This window comes from Aricia agestis, chromosome 2 (assembly GCF_905147365.1).
Source record: "Aricia agestis chromosome 2, ilAriAges1.1, whole genome shotgun sequence".
NCBI lineage: Eukaryota > Metazoa > Arthropoda > Insecta > Lepidoptera > Lycaenidae > Aricia > Aricia agestis.
Genome location: NC_056407.1, coordinates 14,432,552 through 14,454,117, shown reverse-complemented (window position 1 = coordinate 14,454,117; position 21,566 = coordinate 14,432,552). Strand labels below are relative to the sequence as shown.

Below are 21,566 nucleotides of genomic sequence, written 5' to 3'. Positions count from 1 at the left end.
AGTTTTTAAAATAAATAGTGTGTAGAATAGAGAAGATACGATTTAATCATATACTTGTAAATAAAAAATCTGTCTATCATGACGATATTAAGTACCTATATAGAAATTGTAGTGTTTAGTAAAATATACTATAATTATTTGATTTATTGTACCCGCTGGAAAATAAAACTTAATATAAACACGTAAAAATATTAAAACTAAATTACACAAAATAATTTAAATAAAGCTACAAAATTACATTATGTTGAATATTCTGACTAGTTATATTTACAGAATGTATATTGTATACGGTATACCTTACATAACAAATGCTACGAAAATTATACTTTTGCAATTATTGCTTGTATTTACATTACAGATTTATTTCATTTAATATGTTGCAGACAGTGTGAAATACATATTTGTTGTTTCCTCATTTTTCCTAACAATTTGACCTCCGCCAAACATTGAAATTTTAACAGAAATAACCTTACTTCATGAGCAATTTACAACTGTAGTGCACGAAACTGCTTACGAAATATGCTGAGATAAGATTATAATTAAGTTACAATAATTAATAACCTAACCGGTGAAGTTGATAGAGTAGGAGCCGGTGCTAGGATCGAAGTTCTGAGCGGGGTGACCAGCGAAGGGGTTGAAGTCCAGGTTGTTCTGGTAAGTCTGGGGCTGGGGCTGGTAGTTTTGGTACTGCTGCTGCGGCGTGTACGACTGGTAGGAGAACTGCGGCTGCTGGTGGTAGATCTGGCTCTGGGGTCTGAAGTCCTGGTTGAATCGCGGCTGCTGGGGCTGGCTGAACTGCTGGGGAGCCTGGTCGAACAGGTTGCTCTGAGTGAACAGGGACTTCTGCGGGGCGGGCTGGTAAGTCTGCTGGTATTGAGGTCTGGGCTGGTAAGCGGGCGCCTGCGGTTGGTAGTCCTGGGTCTGGAAGTCGGAGGACTGGAACTGCTGTCTGGCTGCAGGCTGCTTGAAGTTGAAGGAGCTGGAGGGTCGAGCGCCGGTTCTGCCGTTGTATTTGGAGTCCTCGTATATCCTGGGATCCTCTCTGTACTGTCCGTCGTCCTCTTGGCCGTCGGTGAGAGCGTTCGTCTTGGGATCGTTGAGGGTGGGTGGTGGCACCATTATTCCGGTTCCTGAAAAACACGAAGAATTTGTAAGCACATAAGTGAAAGAAGCATAACTAATAGGTATTTGGGCATGAGTGCATTATAGTCTAGGAGTGGATTTTTATTACTTGTTCAAAGATACGTAACATTAGCTCTAGTCATAGTGAATCAGGCCCAAACAAATTTTTTTGAATTCGTATCCTGTAAGTTTATGTAATAAAAAATCTACGTAAATCTTGAATCTATTTGACGTATAATCAATAAGAATTTCATTCACATAGTAGGTATAGTCGTTGCATACAACTAGACCGTGAAGGTTGTCATCGAATGTGTTACGTCACGCCCCTACATGACCACCCACCGGAACTCTGCACTCTGACTATGAGTACTAACGCTTAAGAAATATTAACTTCATGATTCATATCTTGCTAGTTATTGCAGGGTATTTTACATACTTCACAGTATAGTGAACGTTTTAACTGCCCTTAAATGACTTTATCTGTATTTTGTACCTGATTATTAGTAATTAGCTGTTCTGTTTAATTTATTAAAAACTATAACAAATCTACGTAAATTTTACAGTTTATAATATTTTATGTTAGTTTTATCGTTATTACAAAATCTTCTGGCATCTGACTTATTGAAACTAGATTTTAACTTGATTAAAACTAGAGTTTTAAAACACCTGATAAACCGCCATGAAGCTATCATAGGCATTCCTTCAAGCTTTGCCATAGTCTGTTTACTATTACAAACATGATTAGATTCGTCAGCATTTTCTTTCCAATACTTGTCAAGGATTCAGTTCGTTACCATTTACCATGAAACATGATACCGTATACAAAAGAGTACTAACAAAAGTCATGGCAATTAGAGCAAATCAGATGTTCTGTATTGGGTATTGACTATGTTAAATGGTTGTTGTAACCCGACCTGGTTGTTACTTGTTAACACGCCTCGGTCAAGATCGTTCACTAAAGGAGTGAGCACACTGAGACGGGCCGTGCCGGGGCTCAGCGTACCGGGGCTCATCGCAAAAATCCGCCTCCATACAATTTGTATGGAAGCGGAAATCCGCTGCGCCCCGACACAGTGTGCGATGCGCGCATCCGCTTCCATACAAATTGTATAGAGGCGGATTTTTGCGATGAGCCCCGGCACGCTGAGCCCCGGCACGGCCCGTCTCAGTGTGCTCACTCCTTAAACACATGGCTTTGAGTATTTATAACTTACGTTTTTTGTGAGGAATGTTTAGATTTAGATTTTTTTCGTTAACTACAGCGGAAACTGAGTAATCATTAAGCAAATGCCACTCTCCAGTACTAGATCTAGTCAAGGACAATAATATATTAAAAGCACAAATTGGCTTGCAAACGAGTATAATATCGTTTACTAAAAGTTTTATTATTCAAAAATAATGTGATAGCAAATATTTGTAGCATTTATAAGGTTCGTCAAAGTTCTTTCTTAGAATTAAAGTCATATATAATTATAACGATAGAACAAGTTTGAGTAATTAGGAATTAGAGCGTAATGACTACAAACTTTCTAAAAATATGTTTAGACAGCTATTAGGTCACAATCTCTATAACTTTAGTACCTTGTGGCTCAAATCCTCGCTGGCTGCTCGCGCCGTAGGACACCTCTCGCACTTTGCCGTCGGCGTCAACGTATCCGTATTTGCCGGCGACGTCCCCGTTCGGGTACTTGGTCTCGATCTTGAAGGAGCCGTCGGCGGCCTCGTAGCCGAAGCTGTAGGAGCCGTCGTCGTTTTGCTTGTTGATCTGCTTGAGGATGGGCACCGGGGTAGTGTTGGGTCTGTCGTACCCCTGAGAGTAAACGCAGGCGCACACAGCGCTGAGCACCAACGCCTGGAAATAGAAATTAATAATTGAGAGGGAGTCGTCACCTGATCACTGTCGAACCATTTAGCCAGGACTTTTTCGTTACCGCTTCGTTGTAGAATCGCCAATGAAAATGTAATATGGCATTATCATAATCGATCGTTAATAATATGACTTTGTATCGGCGATTCGTAAGCGCAGAGCAAACCGTGCTAGATCTGTGGGCGATTCTATAAAGAAACGATAAATAAAAGATCTTGGGCTCACCCCCTGGCTCACAGAAGTTAAGGGAGTGACAGGCCAATGAGTAAAAATGTGATAGCTTAACTTTCAAGGTTTCGGTTGCCAAAGGCGTCGCCAAGGGGGGGCAAAGAGGGGCAGCTGCCCCCCCCTAGAGATTCTAAAAAAGTTGCCAAATATAAGTAATGCCAACTATTATCTATTCTGTGGTAACAACGACCACTATAAATTAAAATCTGATAATTAAAAAAATACAATGTTATTATAACTTATTTAAGTACAAGTTTTTTATTGTACTAAGATACTGTTTTTACAATCGCTGTAGATGTAAGGCTCGTAGTACAAGTGAAAACCTTCATATCTGTATGTCGACTTTACCTACAATTCATATCTACTTTTCTCATTCGTAGAGAATGAGAAAAGTATGAATTGTAGTAGGTAAAGTCAATTTGCCCTGCGCCATCGGCTGGCGATGCCCAGCCCCTCTAGACAAGTGGCAAAACGCTAACGCTAACGCTAGCGCTAACGCTACAAAATGTATGCGATTTGACATAAGTCATCGCTTCGCTAGCGAATACTAATGTCAAATCCATACATTTTGTAGCGTTAGCGTTAGCGCTAGCGTTAGCGTTTTGCCACTTGTCTAGGCGGGCTTGTCGGTTGCTCCCGTAAAAGACAGAATATATAGAAAGTGGTACCCAAGTGCACTACTCGTTAGAGAACTTGTTTAATAAGACCCTTAATAATATTTTGAGTCATACCAAATATTGACCAACTGTATATTCAGTATCGAATCGCCTTAAAGTTTTGGCTCAAATGCCTCCAGAAAGGTCAAGTAAACGGAAAATTTCGACCCAGTTTAATAAACAGTCGATTTATCCTGTACCCAAATAGCACTAATTTAATGCAACATTATGAAAGCTAGTTTGATTCGACCCGTCTCTTATCAGTCACACATACTACAAAATCGTGTTCTCATATAATTTACAAGTCGTTATAGCGGGCGGGCGAAGCTGCGCGGAACGTTATATTTCGCGTGGGCACGACATCACTCGTAAACGGCTGGACCCATTTTGCTGAAATTTGGTATTTTTTTGGAAATTTCACTCTCGGGAAAGGACAAGGGATACTTTTATCCCGGAAAATATACGGTTCCCGCACAATAAACTTTTATGATTCGCCTAAACTATTTTAACTATTTTGATGAAATTTGGCATGGAGATTGGAGATACTAATTTGAATCTGGGACAAGGAATGTTTTTTGTCCCGGAACAATGTGCGGTTCCCACACAATATTATACCTTTCTGATTTGCGCTTAAGCGACTCAATCGATGTACGGGAACAACTATAAACTGAAGTCCACGCAGACGAAGTCGCGGGCAACAGCTAGTAATATAATTTTAAAAAAATATCCATAGCCGAACATATTATAACCTCCTCGTTTTTGGGAAGTCGGTTAAAAAGAGACCTCACGGTAAGGCATATAGCATTCTATATCATATTATATAGCAATCAGCAAATTACTCAAGACGTCCCAAAAAGTTTAAACTATATACCGTAAAAATTAAAATCAATTAATTCATGTTATTAATAAATTTTTTAAGAAGCCAAAGAATATTGCATATTGTAAAAACCAGGGGGGTGAGCCAAAATCTTTTCGTTTTCGCTTCGCTAAAAATCGCCGATGAAAGTGTATGGAATTGACATAAGCGTTCGTTAATATGACATTGACGTTCGACTCGTCTTAAGTCAATTCCATACATTTTGATCGGCGATTCTATAACGAAACGAAAACGAAAAAGTTTCGGCTAAATACCCTGTGCATTTTATATTTTTTACTTTGCTGTTGCAACTATCGAATGCATTTTGACCAAAGGCTCTGGATCCGTTTATATTATCCGGTTATCGAAATGCCTAAAGCGCTCACTTTTCTAGTGTTAGATCTTGCAATAGTAAATTGTACAAGGCAGTTAGAATTTCCACAATATGATTTTATGATTGCAAGATCTTGAAGTATTTATTGTCAGCCAACAAAGCTACTAAGAGCTTTCAGATAGAATAATATAATAGTGTTACTTTGATTTAATCTTTAAAATCCTTAATATTTTAGTGTACACCAGGGCTTCCCAAACTGTGCATCGCGACGCCCCGGGGCGTCGCGACACTGTCCCAGGGGCGTCGCATTTCAACACAACCAAATCCAGTGATATGTGAAATGATACATCCCGGGATTCCCGGGCAGTCTAAATCCCCGGTTTCAGAAGCTATGCTCAGAAAAGCAAGCGCAGCCTTCACCTTAGCCAGCCTTGCTGGCTTTAATATCTTTCATAAATATCTCTTCAAATTTTTATGCTTATGTTTTGATTTGGTCATAATTTCCTAATAAAAATATAAATATCCAAATAGTGTTTATAAGTATGATAACCTATGTCGGCTGGTTCTAAAATTAAAGTATTTCTGGGGGCTGGGTTGAGGGGCGTCCTAAAGAAATGGCAAAGTCCCAAGGGCGTCACAGTACAAATAAGTTTGAAAAGCCCTGGTGTACACTGTACAGGTATTTGTTTTGTGCCTAATTACGAAAGAAAGTGAATGGAATATGAATGTATATTTCTTTCGCACCCAAGAGCCTAAGATGGCTTTTCAAATAAAAAATTCCGAGGTAGGTACTGCATCATGAATTAAAATGACGCACACACTCTGATTGCATGGTTCCTTACGCAAAACATGGTGCATGGTTCCTTTCGCAAAACATGGTGCATGGTTCCTTTCGCAAAATTAAATCGGTTAACCGATTTATTGAAATGAGAAGATAAATAATTTTCTCTATCTCTATAATAGAGGTCTTCTAATTAATTTTAAAATTTAATTAAATAATATAGACTTCCTGGTTATAATGAATGTATGATATGCGGCCTTGGGCGGCAGTCGAATCCAGGTCGAAAGCTAAACTTGAACTTGGACCGAAAGCGTGTATGAAACCTGTTCACAATCACACATCGTAGTAGCCATACAATGGAATATAATCGTGTTTACGACTGATTTTAGACTAGACTAGTATAATTGCAATACCTAAGCATATTATAGCTGCGTACTTCGTAGTTATCACGGAGCTCATTTCGTGGTAGTTATGGTCCATTTTAAGTAATGCACAAATTTTAGTAACATACCAATGGTTAAAGTGTCATTGTATCTCTATAGCGCGGACGTGACATTTAAATTGGTATCTATATATTAATACGTGAGCGAAAAACTTTGTATCCCTTTTGACGAAAAATGGGGAAACGTAGGTGAATAAAATTTTGCACAGTTATAGTTTATATGGTGAAGGAGTGCATCGAGCTAATATTATTTTGAAATTATGCTTTTATCATACATTTTTTTAACAAATAAAACATTACTCACACTACAACACACACACTAGGAAAAATGACAGATTTTTGAGTGACAAGCCTATACATACGAATTATACTCTTTTATTTATGGTTGAAGTCTGTTGACAACAAAGTGACAAATTTTGAAAATGGATTAAGTATTGTTTTTTATTGAAAGATACTATTAGACAATGCTTACGCGGCCAGTCCGAGATCAGCAGCTGAGTCCCAGAGACAAGAGTTGAAAAAAAGTATGATAAAGTCAACATTTTTTTACAAAATATAGACCGTAGTAGTCCTAATGTCGTTGCAAGTAAGGTCGAATTTCAACCACTGGGCGATCTCTAGTATTTATAATAGCCCATATTGAGTTTTATTAACATTATCATCAAAATTAATTGAAACCTATAATAGAAGTTATAAAAATATACTTGAAGATAGTCCCATTTAAAGTTTACATTCTATACCTAGTGTCATTTAATATGAATGAAAATACTCGTGGGTTTGGCTTTGTTTGGCCTCTTTATGTTTAATTGAGATTAACAACACTAATTAATCACACTTAATTTTAACAAAGTGAAAAGGTTTATTGCTATCATTAAATGACATAACGTAACGTAACATAATATTTTTATTGATGTAACTTGCTCATCTAGTTTACTGAGCACAATAAGGTCAAATTACCGGGAAATGACTTTATCGGAAGTACATAAGTACAAGTATGTACGCTATTATAATTTTAACCGAGCCATTTAGACTATTAATATTTTATGGAGGGCATTATGTTTGCGATCGTCGTATCAAATTGAAGTTGTGGACACAGCCTTATGAATACTAACAGGAGTGAAATTGATCTTTATAAGTTGTATACTTACTGAATGATGTGATGTAATTGTCCAAGAGTTATATAATACGAATAATATGTACTTTATCTGTATTTAGTTCAAACCTACGAATAATAAAAACTAAGGAAGAGTAACTCCGTCAAAAAATTCCACCAAGAGGCTACAAAATGTGACACAATTTTGTGTCTTAATACAAGTAACAATTATTGTCAACGGTTTTATTTAATATTTCGTGATTGTGTTTCGTAGATTTTTTTTTTTTATGAAATAAGGGGGCAAACGAGCAAACGGGTCACCTGATGGAAAGCAACTTCCGTCGCCCATGGACACCCGCAGCATCAGAAGAGCTGCAAGTGCGTTGCCGGCCTTTTAAGAGGGAATAGGGTAATAGGGGAGGGTAGGGAAGGGAATAGGGTAGGGGTTAGGGGATTGGGCCTCCGGTAAACTCACTCACTCGGCGAAACACAGCGCAAGCGCTGTTTCACGCCGGCTTTCTGTGAGAACATGGTATTTATCCGGTCGAGACGGCCCATTCGTGCCGAAGCATGGCTCTCCCACGTATAAATATATTGTAGTGTGCGAAAAGGAACCAAGTATGGGAGTTACGTTTCCTTAGTTTTTTTTTATTCGTAGGTTCAAACTAAATTACGGTAAACCATATAAAAAACTGTGTTAAAAATATTAACTTGCAGCGGCCAGCGGCTCCACCCATTGCATTGGTACGACAGATTGAATGCGTCGAGTTAAAGAACTCAAAGTTAATATTTCATAATTGTATCTCGCGATAAACCGATCATAATATTGATATTTCCAAATTAGAGGTAAAAGTGTACGTCCTTGAAAAGAAAACTCAGTCCAAACCTATCATAAAATCGATTACAAAATTCTTCAAACTGATGACTTCATAGAGTTTATTTCAACAGCGGATGTTCGTCTTGTTTAATATCAGATATACTCGTATATATATCCTCAATAACGCAGTCAAATTACAGTTGTGGTTACTTAATAATCACATATTTAAACTTTGATGAGATCAAATGACACTCTTTTAATGATTTGTAACTTTATGGACATAATTACTAGAAATAGTATGACCTGTTTCTCATAATAATAATACTAGCTGTGATGTACTTAACAATAAACGCAACGGTCCCGAACCACCCGCCGCCCGCGCACTCCCTCCCGAGACTCCGCGGCGACGGGTGTGTCGAGGGCGCTGCAAAATAACCTATTATTTTATTTACTGACTATCCCATAATATATACGGGCACACTAGCCTGCAGCTGTAGTAGACAACAGCACAAACTGGCGACGAGGAAAAGAACGTAAGTGAATTTTTATATTATACGACTACAAAATATCCCGAAGCTATCAGACAAAGGGTTACACAATACTATCACACATTTCATTTTCAAAAGGGGGAAAACATATGACCTAATTACGGGGACATTAATTACTTAGTTCAGTACCATAATTTTGTTTACAATACATATTTTGATTCATTTTAACGGAATCGTAAACAAAATCGTTCTGATAGCTAAGGGTTCATGAGTTAACGTAGTCGCAAATGTGTTGCTAATATATACCTAGTAAAGGGGTTCCATATGCATGGTCATGGTAACAATTTATTAACTACGTAGTACCTACTTACTTACTGCGCTGGCTCAGTGACCCGAAGTGAGTCTTGGCCTGATATCGTAGTAAATGTTTACAATATCGCATTGTTGTGGATCAGATTCCCGCGAAGGACAAACACTGTGTTGTTCTGCGTCCAAGTATACGTATTATAATGTGGCGTTCATGTCGCTAATACGTATAATAATTACTTCTTATTAGTAATATGAATTTCTTATTATTACCCGTTACTTGTTAATTGTGTACTTGCATCTTTAAATTTATGCATATAAAAATAGATTTTCAATTGTGTTAGTAACGCTATAACTCGATAACGACTGGACCGATTTGGCTAGTTTTAGTCTTAAAATGATCGTGGAAGACCAGGGGAGGTTTATAAGTGACACGAAATTCACCGGGAAATCTAGTCTTCTTATAATTATTGTGAAAATACCTGACCATGCATACAATAAAGTCGTGCCTGTATATATTAGCCTAGTCGGGTTGTAATATTTTGGCAACCCGGCCGAGTAAAGTACACCGTACAATTGTCTAATGAGTAAAATCTCATCAAGTTTACATAGACGTACATTTTAATGTGATAATGCATTTAAAATGTGATTTCTATGCAATTAGGTAGTCCCAATTTTTATAATTAGTTTGCTTCCACTTTAAAGATTCAGAATCAGCGATAAATATTCAAAATAAACGTTTAATTGTTTAGTTACCTTTCGTACTAGAACAAGTTTTCTATACTTACAGATCGTACGCGTACTGATATGTCCCAACTACCGGTTTTAGAACAATTTGATTGCGACGGCGATTCAAGCTCGCTAGGTCACAGATGGGAAAAGTGGAAACGCGCTTTAGACATTTACTTATTGGCTACTGGAATAGATGATCCAAAGAAAAAACGAGCGATCCTTTTACATACCGGCGGACTCGCATTACAAGAAATATATTATAACATTCCCGGGGCGCACGTTGAAGAGTCGGAGGAGACATCAGTTGACGTTTTTAAAATCGCGATCGAAAAATTAAATGGATATTTCGCGCCAAAACAAAGTTTTTTATACGAAAGGCATATATTTAGACTTATGAAGCAAGAGCCTGACGAAAAGTTTGAGAGGTTTTTAGTTCGTTTGCGTAATCAAAGCTCCAAATGTAACTTCGCGCGAAAAGACGACGACTTGATCGACCAGATAGTTGAGAAATGTAGCTCTTCTGATCTTAGAAAAAAAATTCTAACTCTAGGGGATACGGTCACAATAGACAAAATTATAGTGGAAGCAAACTCAATCGAGACTGTCGAAAGACAGTTGAAAGGATTTCAAGGAAATCAAAATATTGCTGTCAATAAAATTGGGACTAAGACAAGCAACAATAATATGCGGTGTACTAGATGTGGGAGTGTCTATCACGATAGTGACTATGATAAATGTGTTGCGAAAGACAAAATTTGCACAAAGTGTGGTTTTAAAGGACACTTTAAAATCCAATGTCGTACAAGGTATGATAAACGAAAAGCAACTCTAAATACGAGCAAACAAAATAATGCAAAAAAGTTTAAACCAAATGTTGAGCAACCACATACACAATCAAAATCTCAACAGGCCCATGATGCCAATAAGTCAGCTCAACCAAGCATCAACTACATATTTCACATTGACGATGATGCAGAAATAGCATGTCAAGTTGGTGGGGTTAACGTCAACATGCTTATCGACTCGGGCAGTAAGACTAACATAATAGATGAAAAGACGTGGCAATATTTAAAATCAAACTCAATTGTTACTACCAATCAAGAAAAAGGTTCAGACCAAGTTTTCATGGCATATGGATCCAAGGATCCTCTTGAGGTACTAGGCTCATTTGAAGCATCAATCACTGTAGGACCGGAGCAGCAATCTGCCAAGTTCTACGTGATCAAAAATGGTACTCGCAATCTGCTGGGCAAAGTGACGGCAATGAAGCTTAACGTCCTTAAATTAGGAGTGAGTATGAATTCTTTAAATTCCTTAGGCACAAAATCAAATATTTTCCCCAAATTCAAAGACGTTCAATTAGAAATTGCGATAGATAAATCTGTGACTCCTATTTGCCAACCATATAGAAGGGTTCCCATCCCGCTCGAAGACAAGATTAACAACAAAATTGATCAGTTAGTAAAAAACGATATAATTGAACCGGTTGATAAAGCTGCAAGCTGGGTTTCCCCGCTTGTACCGATATTAAAAGGTGACGGCGATGTAAGAATTTGCGTCGACATGAGGTGTGCAAACAAATCTATTATGCGGGAGAACCATCCTTTACCTACTATGACACAATTGCTACCGAAGCTGAGAAAAGCGCGTGTCTACTCTAAACTAGATATTAAGGAGGCATTCCACCAAGTGGAAATTAGAGAAGATTGTCGAGACATTACGACATTCATTACTAGCAAAGGGTTATTTCGTTATAAACGGTTGATGTTCGGAATTTCATGCGCGCCCGAACATTTTCAAAAGATACTGGAAAGGATGCTTCTCCCGTGTGAAGGCGTCATAAATTTTATCGACGATATCGTCGTGTTTGGAAGCAGTAAAACCGAACATAATTCTAGATTAAAAAAGGTTTTACAAATTTTAAAAGAACACAATGTATTACTTAATGACAAGAAATGCATTTTTAATCAGTCTAAAATAGAATTTCTCGGTCATGAACTGTCTTGCGAAGGCATAAAACCCCTAGATAAATATGTAAAAGCCATAGAGTCTTTCAGGGAACCAAAATCTGTAGAGGAGATCCAAAGCTTCCTTGGACTTGTGAATTATATAGGTAAGTGGATCCCTAATTTGGCGACACTAACAGACCCAATTCGTGAAATTTTAAGACAAAAGCTCTCCAAACACGCCGATATTACGGAATATTGGAAAGAAAAGCAAATAATTGCATTTACTGAGTTAAAAAGAAGTCTAACCAATCTTCTGACTTTAGGTTTTTATGACCCTCATGACAGAACGCAAGTTATTGCAGACGCCAGCCCTGTTGGACTTGGAGCGGTTTTAATTCAATATGACACACGTGGACCTAGAGTGATCGCTTATGGCCATAAAAGTTTAACAGATGTTGAAAAACGATACTGCCAGACGGAGAAGGAGGCTTTGGCTTTGGTCTGGGCTATCGAGCATTTCAACATGTACCTTTATGGTCTAAAAGAATTTGAGCTGGTCACTGACCATAAACCTCTTGAGGTAATATTTGGCCCACGGTCTAAACCCTGCGCTAGAATAGAACGCTGGGTGTTGCGCTTGCAATCGTACAACTATAAAGTTGTCTACTGTTCTGGCAAGAACAACATAGCCGATCCCTTATCTAGATTATGCTCGATTCAAAATTCATGCCCTTTTGATGATGACTATCATGTCAATCAAATTGTACAGCTGGCCCGTCCACTGGCAGTGTCGATGGAAAGTATAATTTGCGAATCTCAAAAAGATAACGAAATCCAATTGGTGAAGTTCGGTCTTATGGATAAAACTTGGGATTCAAAGGTCAACAATTATAAACTTTTCGAGCATGAACTCTGGATCAATGATGACGTTTTATTGCGGGGAAATAAAATCGTTATACCCTTGGAATTACGTAAACAAGTTCTTGCATCGGCACATGAGGGTCACCCAGGCATTGTTGCTATGAAAGGGAGACTGCGGACTAAGGTGTGGTGGCCTAAAATAGACAAAGATGCCGAAAATATGGTTAAAAGTTGCAAAAGCTGTACGTTAGTCTCGGGCCCAAACCCCCCTGTCCCTATGAAGAGGCGGGAACTACCATCTCAACCGTGGGTAGACATAGCTGTGGATTTTCTAGGCCCTCTTCCAAGTGGACACTATTTATTTGTGGCTATAGATTACTATAGCCGTTACAAAGAAGTCAAGATCATGAAGTCTATAACATCACAGGAAACAATCAGCGTTTTAAAAGAAATATTTTCGAGACTAGGTATTCCTGTTAGTTTGACTTCAGATAACGGTCGACAATTTGCAAGCGAAGAGTTCAGGTCCTTCTGCTCAGAATTTGGCATTAAACTTTATCATTCTATACCATATTGGCCACAGCAGAATGGTGAAGTCGAACGGCAAAACCGTGACATAGTGAAGCGGTTAAAAATAAGCCAATGCCAAAAGACTGACTGGAAGCAGGATCTGTTGCAATACATCATGATGTACAATAGCACACCGCACAGCACGACGGGCAGGACTCCAGCCGAATTGTTTTTTAATCGACAATTTAGAGATAAAATTCCTTCTGTTGTAGACGTTGAAAGCCGGCATCTAGATTTCGAGACACACGACAGAGACAAAATGATGAAAGAAAAGGGGAAAATCAGAGAGGACCGGAAAAGAAAAGCAAAATATTATGACATTGATGTAGGTGAGAAGGTCTATGTAAAAAATATGATTAAAGAAAACAAATTGACACCAAACTTTAGTCCAACACCGCACACAGTGATCAGTGCCAATGGAGGAGACATTAAGGTGAGGAATGATGAGACTGGACAGGAATTAAGAAGGAATGTTATCCACCTTAAAAAGACCGAAGGAACGTGGAAAATTCAAAATGAGAAGGAAAGTGGAAATAATTTAGAAGATATGGACGATGATAATAGCAACTGTTCAGGAATTAATGAGTCATTGATTAATTAGGATTAAATAATTGCATTATTAATTAAGTTCATACTTTTGTGTTCATGTATTGACTAGATTGTGATTTGATTGCTTTGGTAAACTGACGTTTTGGTAAAATCATATTTTGTTGCATAACGCTATATTTCATTACATAAAATCAAATTAGCTTGTATACCTACATTACAATTTAAGATTAGTTGGTTAAGGTTAGATGTTTTAAAATGTTTTCAAAATTAGTTGAAAAGGAGAGATGTGATGTACTTAACAATAAACGCAACGGTCCCGAACCACCCGCCGCCCGCGCACTCCCTCCCGAGACTCCGCGGCGACGGGTGTGTCGAGGGCGCTGCAAAATAACCTATTATTTTATTTACTGACTATCCCATAATATATACGGGCACACTAGCCTGCAGCTGTAGTAGACAACAGCACACTAGCTGTTTGACCGAGCTTTGCTCGGTATCCGATGAAAATGACATTTTCTAGAAATGATTCCTAGCTAGATCGATTTATCGCCCCCGAAACCCCCTATATACTAAATTTCATGAAAATCGTTGGAGCCGATTCCGAGATTCCAATTATATATATATATATATATATATATATATATATATATATATATATATATATATATATATATATATATATATATATATATATATATATATATATATATATATATATATATATATATATATATATATATATATATATATATACAAGAATTGCTCGTTTAAAGATATAAGATTATAAGTGCGTACTAATCTTAGTAATCTTAGTAATTTACATAGGTTACTAAATAATTATGTAGTCAGTATTAAGGAGATTTTAATAAGTATCAATACGCTCAGCATTTTTGGTAAAAATGAGCAAACAAGCAGTTTTAGGTTTAGCTTTGATTGCGAATACTAAAGTATTACATCAGAAAATCATTGAACAAACTAAACCATATCTATTTAGACCGACTCATATGCCATTTCGTAATTTCCTCCGCAATTGACCATAGACAATAATTAGAGCTAATTATAATGTATGGCGTCAGCACGTGGTTGTCTCTGGTAAAAGCTTTCGCGAGTAATCGGCCTTGTTGTCATTGCAACATGGCGCAGGTTGACTAGGACGTGTTAGGAATGCGGCACCGGTATGTAGGCTGCTACGTAATAGGGAAATTATTGTATATTAATCTATCGAAATAGTGACACTTTCAGATATTTCATAAAGCGTTGTACGCGGCTTTTAGCGATATTAATTAAATGAACCAGTCTGAAACTTTGTACTTGCATTAGGAGTTTAGGACGTTTAAAATACTACGAGTATTTACAAAATATACAAAGTAATCTAATACAGAGAAAGTGACAGCAACAATAATTACAAATTTCGTATTTATTTTGTAATTTATAAAGTATGGAATTGTACGTGTGCGATACCAATGGCACTGTTGCCTGCGACTTTAGCCCGGCCGCACATTGTCCGAATTCTGATCAGAAACAGTTGAATTTCGTCGGACCGCCACCCCGCACACTATCCGAAATATCCTTCCGGCGAGTTCGAGCTCACTCGGCTCAGTACAAAATGTAAGAGAAAGCGCGGACGTTCAACTGTTTGATCTGAAATTTCGGACAATGTGCGGCCGGGCTTAATGTTGTGCCAGGGAGCGAGTAGCGACCCCTTTTGTCGCCAATACCAAACAACTTAATCTATAACGACCTAAGTGTAAAGCCGTATGATAACAAATATGCATAAATAATAATTTCTCCAGCTCGATAAACATAGTCTTTCTACAGATGCACTCGAGTGAAAACTTGCATGACTGTCGTTAAGGAAGTTGAATGAAAGCAATACTATGATTGTCGTATTCAAAATCATTGTTTTGTAACATCACCCCCAGCTTCAAGTAACAAATGTATGTCAGAGTAATTGATATGTAATATATTATGTACGCGTCTTGTTATTGTATTGTCAACATTAGTATGCCAATCAAAGCGGTTCGGGCAACATGTAGTTTGGTAGTTAGCATTGAGTAACCTGTACTGTTATGTAGGTACCTAAGCATTACACCTGTGACACTTGAAGGCTGTGACTAAACAAAGACATGTCTTCCCTGAAAGCCTGCCTTCAAGCATGTTCGACACGGTCATCGCTATGTTTAGCCAGTAGCGGCGTTAGGGGACGCCGACGCTAGGCGATTGCCCAGGGCGCCGAATGCAAACAAAAATCGGCCAAGTGCAAGTCGAACTCGCGCACGAAAGTTCCGTACCATAATAGAGCTAAATTAGACCAAAAATTGTGTTTGTTGTATGGGAGCCCCCCTTGAATATTTATTTTATTTTATTTTTAGTATTTGTTGTTATAGCGGTAACAGATATGTAACACAATCTGTGAAAATTTCAGAAGTCTAGCTATAGTAGTTCTTGAGATACAGCCTGAAGACAGACATACAGACAGACGGACAGACATCGAAGTCTCGGTTATAGGGTCCCGTTTTTACCCTTTGGGTGCGGAACCCTAAAAGAAGGGGCGCGAAAAATTCGCCCAGGGCGCTGGTGTGCTAAGTCCGGCAGTGTGTGTAGCTACAAATATTTAAGGTTAGATCGAAACGGGATCGACGTCATTGATTTGACGAGTTCCCAAAATAGCTTGTTATGTTTAATTTGGAATTAATTAATAAATAATTTTATTACACTTTTCATAGCGCTTGTCGCGTCTTAGTAGAACTTGTAGTCAAACCTTTTCATTGCAATGTAAATAAGACAATGCGCTATTATTGAGCTTACTTAAGAAGTTTTAAGCCATGTTAAATTATTACGTATTATGTATTGTTACGTGTAATCACTTCCGAAAATGTATGGTAACTAGTTAAAAGTAATTTTTGGAACGAAGTTCCTTATTTTAATTAAGTATCATAATTATTGTCCTATTTATCCTGAGATTTTCCTGATTTGGATCTTTAAATAATTTTATCAGTTGAAGAAAGCTATAAACGGTAAAAAGTTTTAAAAATGGTCAGTATGTTAACGTAATATTTTCATTTTTATGTGATTTTTTTAAACTTTTATCTCTTCAAACATTTCAACTGATGCGATTAGCTTTAGCCTAAAGAAAAAGCCCTTAAAATATTTAGCTATTTGTACAGGGACTAAATAAGCAGCATTTTTTTGTATACGTACTTATTTATTTTCCTTAGTTTAGTGTATTTAGCTATAATGGTACCTAATCAAACCCCATTTTTTTTTAATCTTTTGCGATTATTGTGATGGTTAAAACGTATTTATGTGAAAAATTTGTATGCGGCTATAATTTTTTTATGGTGTAGACGTGGAGATGAATATATTATCTTTCATTTGAAACCAAAATATCCTCGCAGTGTGACTCCTAATTCTTTAAAATGGTACCTGAAAATCGCTGATATTAGTGAAAAAATGTGATAGCGTCCTTAAGTTAGGTTGAGTTTCAGCTAAACAACATCATAGAAAGCCCTGTGCAGTTAGCACGTATACACTGTACAGTACTAAGAGCTTAGATTAATGCTATGAACAACCTGTATTGTGCTAATGTTTAGTTAATGCGAACTAGTTTATGTTTGCGACATTTGTGTAGCATTGAATCACCTAGTAATAGTACGAAATGCCCACGCAAAGATACCTAGTTACAACTAGAAACAACTTGATTCTTGACCAATATTCGTTGAGTAGTTTCTACTAGGTATATCTTTATCTATATACTAGCTGTTGCCCGCGACTTCGTCCGCGTTAGCTTAGTAGATCACATCCCAAGTATTATTTATTGTACAAAAATATTCAATACTAGCTGTTGCCCGCGACTTCGTCCGCGTGGGCTTCAGTAATTCAAACTCTTCCGCTTTATAATATTAAGTATAAATACAGAATTGACTTTCCTACGACTTTATTATATATACCTAGATGGTCCGCGCGGCTTCGCTTGCGTAATTTAGGAATTTCACGCAACCGTACATTTTGCAGCAGAAAATAGCCTATGTCCCTTCACGTGGTCTATTCTTCATGTTTGCCAAATAACATAAAAATTTCTCCTGTAGTTTATAAGATAATAAGCAATTCCATATAATTTCCCCCGTTTTTTTCACATTTTCATCTATTTCTTCGCTCTTATTAGTCTTAGCGTAATAAAATATAGCCTATAGCCTTTCTCGATAAATGAACTATCTAACACTGAAAGAATTTTTTAAATCAGACCAGTAGTTCCTAAGATTAGCGTGTTCAAATAAGCCCTTTCATATAATTTCCCACGTTTTTTCCACATTTTTTCTCTATTTCTTAGTCCCTATTAGTCTTAGCGTGATAAAATATAGTTTATACCCTACCTCGATGATTGAGCTATCTAACATTGAAAGAATTTTTCAAATCGTATAAGTAGTTCCTGAGATTAGCGCGTTCAAATAAGCCCTTTCATATAATTTCCCCCATTTTTTTCATTTTCCTCTATTTCTTCGCTCCTATTAGTTTTAGTGTGATAAAATATCGCCTATAGCCTACCTCGATAAATGGACTATCTAATATTGAAAGAATTTTTCAAATCGGATAAGTAGTTCCTGAGATTAGCGCGTTCAAATTGGCCCTTTCAAATAATTTTCCCCCGTTTTTTTCACATTTTCCTCTATTTCTTCGCTCCTTTTATACTTAGCGTGATAAAATATAGCCTATAGCCTACCTCAATAAATGGGCTATCCAACAGTAAAAGAATTTTTCAAATCGGACTAGTAGTTCCTGAGATTAGCGCGTTTAAACAAACAAACAAACTCTTCCCAATTATAATATTAGTATAGATTAAGAGGAGTCCACACCGCCCTTTTTTCCATACAAACGTTGTCCCCTGTTTCCTCCCTGGATAATGCTAGTAAAGTTATAATTTTTTTCTTGAATATCTACGGCCACTAATACAATGTCCCTATGTTTTCTTTTTTTTCATCATTTAATTATTAAATAAGATATGAACGTTCAAAAACCCAAAAAAATGGCCAGATTTTCCGCTGTGTTCAAACGTCCAAAAAACAGATTTGGCTAGATTATACAAAAAAAGCAAAACATAGGAACACAGCTCAAGCCTTTCTTTAATCTTTAGTGAAAAAAGTACTTAAATCGGTTAAGTTTTGGAGCAGGAATCAGGGGACAACGAATCGTTGATTTTCTGGATTTTCTGCAGTTGTCTCTATCGCGTTCTGCGGTATAGGCTTGAGGTAAGCGAGACAGCTATAGATATTACACGTACTTTTTATTCATTTCTCTAGCCCCTGGTGTATCCTCTTAATACGTGAGCCAAAGACTTTGTATCCCTTTTGACGAAAAATGGGGAAACGTAGGTGAATGAAATTTTGCACAGTTATAGTTTATATGGTGAAGGAGTGCATCGAGCTAATATTATTTTGAAATTATGCTTTTATCATACATTTTTTTAACAAATAAAACATAACATACACTATAACACACACACCAGGAAAATGACAGATTTTTGAGTGACAAGCCTATACATACGAATTACGAATACTCTTTTATTTATGGTTGAAGTCTGTTGACAACAAGGTGACAAATTAAAAATGGATTATAGTTTTTTTTTTATTGAATCTTAGATACTATTAGACAATGCTTACACGGCCAGTCTGAGATCAGCTAAGTCCCAGAGACAAGAGTTGAAAAAAAAATATGATAAAGTCAATATTTTTTTATAAAATATAGGCAGTAGTCTTAATGTCGTTGAAACAGAGGTCGAATTTCGACCATTGGGCGATCTCTAGTTTATTTAAATTATGTAACTTGTCCCTACAGTAAGCAACAGTAACTATTTAAAACAGATAATTTAAAAAAAAACTATTAATGGCAAAGAAGTCAATTGACTTAACCGTTTTTGTGGGAGTAGCGAGTGTAGTAACACAGTAAAAGAAAATAAGTGTAATGTATTACTTGATAAAAATCATACAGGCTGACCTTAAAGAAAAATTACAAAACGTTCAAACATGATAATCGTAATAGTAAAACACGCTTAGTATTTAGTTTACAATACCATAACTAGATCCAATAAACAACGCACTATTTTATAAAATTATTGGAACGGTTGCCAATAAAGGTTAATAGCTATTTGATAGCTGACCTAAATCACATTCTACCACGCCAGCCACAGCTCTTGCTGTACCCAATCACATCATTACACACTATGGCAAAAAGCTCATCTTGTTACGTTACATAATGTCATTTAATTATAGGCATTATCCGTGAAATATCCATATTTAATATTAGTTTTTGTCTATTATCTTTTAACGCTTAAATTGTTTAGTAAATCAATTGCGATTTTTGGTTTGAGAATCGTTCGTTAAACGAATTTCAGAGTAACGAAGTTAAAATGACAATTGAAATTGTATTAACGACATTTATTTAATTAATGAAAACGAGCAAATAATAAACATGATCTAAATTACAGAAAATATTTTAAAACGTGAGATTTTCAGAAAGAACATTTTTCAGGAAATTCTTTGATGCTTTTCTGAAATCTCTGAAAGTATAATAAGACTGAATATTTTAATGGATATTCTTGAACAGTAGCGTAAAAGTAAATCGTAAACTTTCAGTCTATTAAATTAAATATTAAAGTTGATTTTTCGAGGAAAAACACAAAGTAAAATACTTTATCCGAGGCAAAAACAAAGTTATAATCAAATTTTTTATAATCTCCTGAAATTATTATTTTCTTTTACTTTTTTACTACAGGCACCCTTTGTGTAGACGTTTATTCATAAAAGCTACCTTTTATCGTTCGTTATATTTATATACATGCAGGTAAAGTGACACATTGTTCTTAAAAAAATTTCGATCTTCTTGAGCCATTATTAATAATTAAACTAATCAAAAAAATATCATCCATGCTCTTTAACTGTTAAGACTTAACACACCATTCCAAATTTAAAAAGCACTGACCTTCAAAACGAACATGTCTAGAATTTTCCGAACGTATTTTCCCGCGCAAACTCAATGGCGGCCGAACGCGCACTTACGCCCCGCCTTGCCGCCACTTGTATTTATAATGTGCGCTGTTACAACAGCCGCATATTGTTATGCGGCACGGACCCCATGTTGCAACCCCCACAGCCTGGACGCTGTTATGTCAACGCATACGAAGGGTTGCAATAAATATGCGCAATTATCAAATATGCAATATGTGAAATGGTTGTAGACTAGTGAGTGATTGCTAGTTGTGTTCAAGAGCTCAGAGCTCCTATTGAGATAGTTGTATATATAAATTATAAGATGTAGATTTTCAGGATACTTAAACAAGTTACAAGACCGTTACGAGTGAATTTTATAGGGCTGTTAGAAGAAACCCGTAAGCTAAGACTATGTATGTCAGCAGTCGATGAAAACAGGTTAATGATTATATAAATGTAATTTTAAGAAGTTCAGAGTGATTCGTCTTATTCTAACCGTGTTAAAACTAATGTAGATGAAAGCTAATAACTTGAAGTAAATTATTTTTTGGGCTTACTGGTTAGATACTTGAAGTGCCACTTAAAATCACTTTACAGATGTCACGACTTCCTATAGCGACTTCGTGGGTTAACTTTTTCGACGGTCTATTTTTTTTTTTTTGAGACGGGGAATGCTGTTGCGCATGCCGGAGGGTTTGGAGACAACTCCTCCGGGTATGCAGGACTCCTAGATTACCATTATTCATTAACTTTTAAATTTTAATTCATTCCAGTAATTTTAGAGCCTATTCGATGCAAGCAAAGAGATAATCAAATCCTGTATCCGCATACAAAAAATTTACTTGCAATACGCTGTTAAAATAAGAACGGTATGTTTTATCATAATTTAAATTAAGTTGATTAACTAAATAGATTAAAATCAGGAAGCATTA

General features: G+C 36.7%; 1 protein-coding gene across 1 annotated transcript; it reads right to left on the bottom strand.

Annotated features, from left to right (window-relative positions):
• Positions 1 to 227: 227 nt before the first annotated feature.
• Positions 228 to 20,712, bottom strand: LOC121737027 (mushroom body large-type Kenyon cell-specific protein 1-like). The gene is made up of 3 exons (XM_042128551.1): positions 20,627 to 20,712; positions 2,704 to 2,974; positions 228 to 1,130 (listed from the first exon to the last, which is right to left on the bottom strand). The coding sequence occupies exons 1-3, from the start codon at positions 20,639 to 20,641 to the stop codon at positions 562 to 564; spliced, it is 855 nt and encodes a 284-aa protein (XP_041984485.1). The 5' UTR covers positions 20,642 to 20,712; the 3' UTR covers positions 228 to 561.
• Between the last annotated feature and the right edge of the window lie 854 nt (positions 20,713 to 21,566).

Excerpts from the sequence above, each read along its gene's own strand:
- LOC121737027 (XM_042128551.1), bottom strand. Across the intron at positions 1,131-2,703 it reads GCGAGGATTTGAGCCACAAG|GAACCGGAATAATGGTGCCA; the intron begins GTACTAAAGTTA and ends CGTGTTTTTCAG.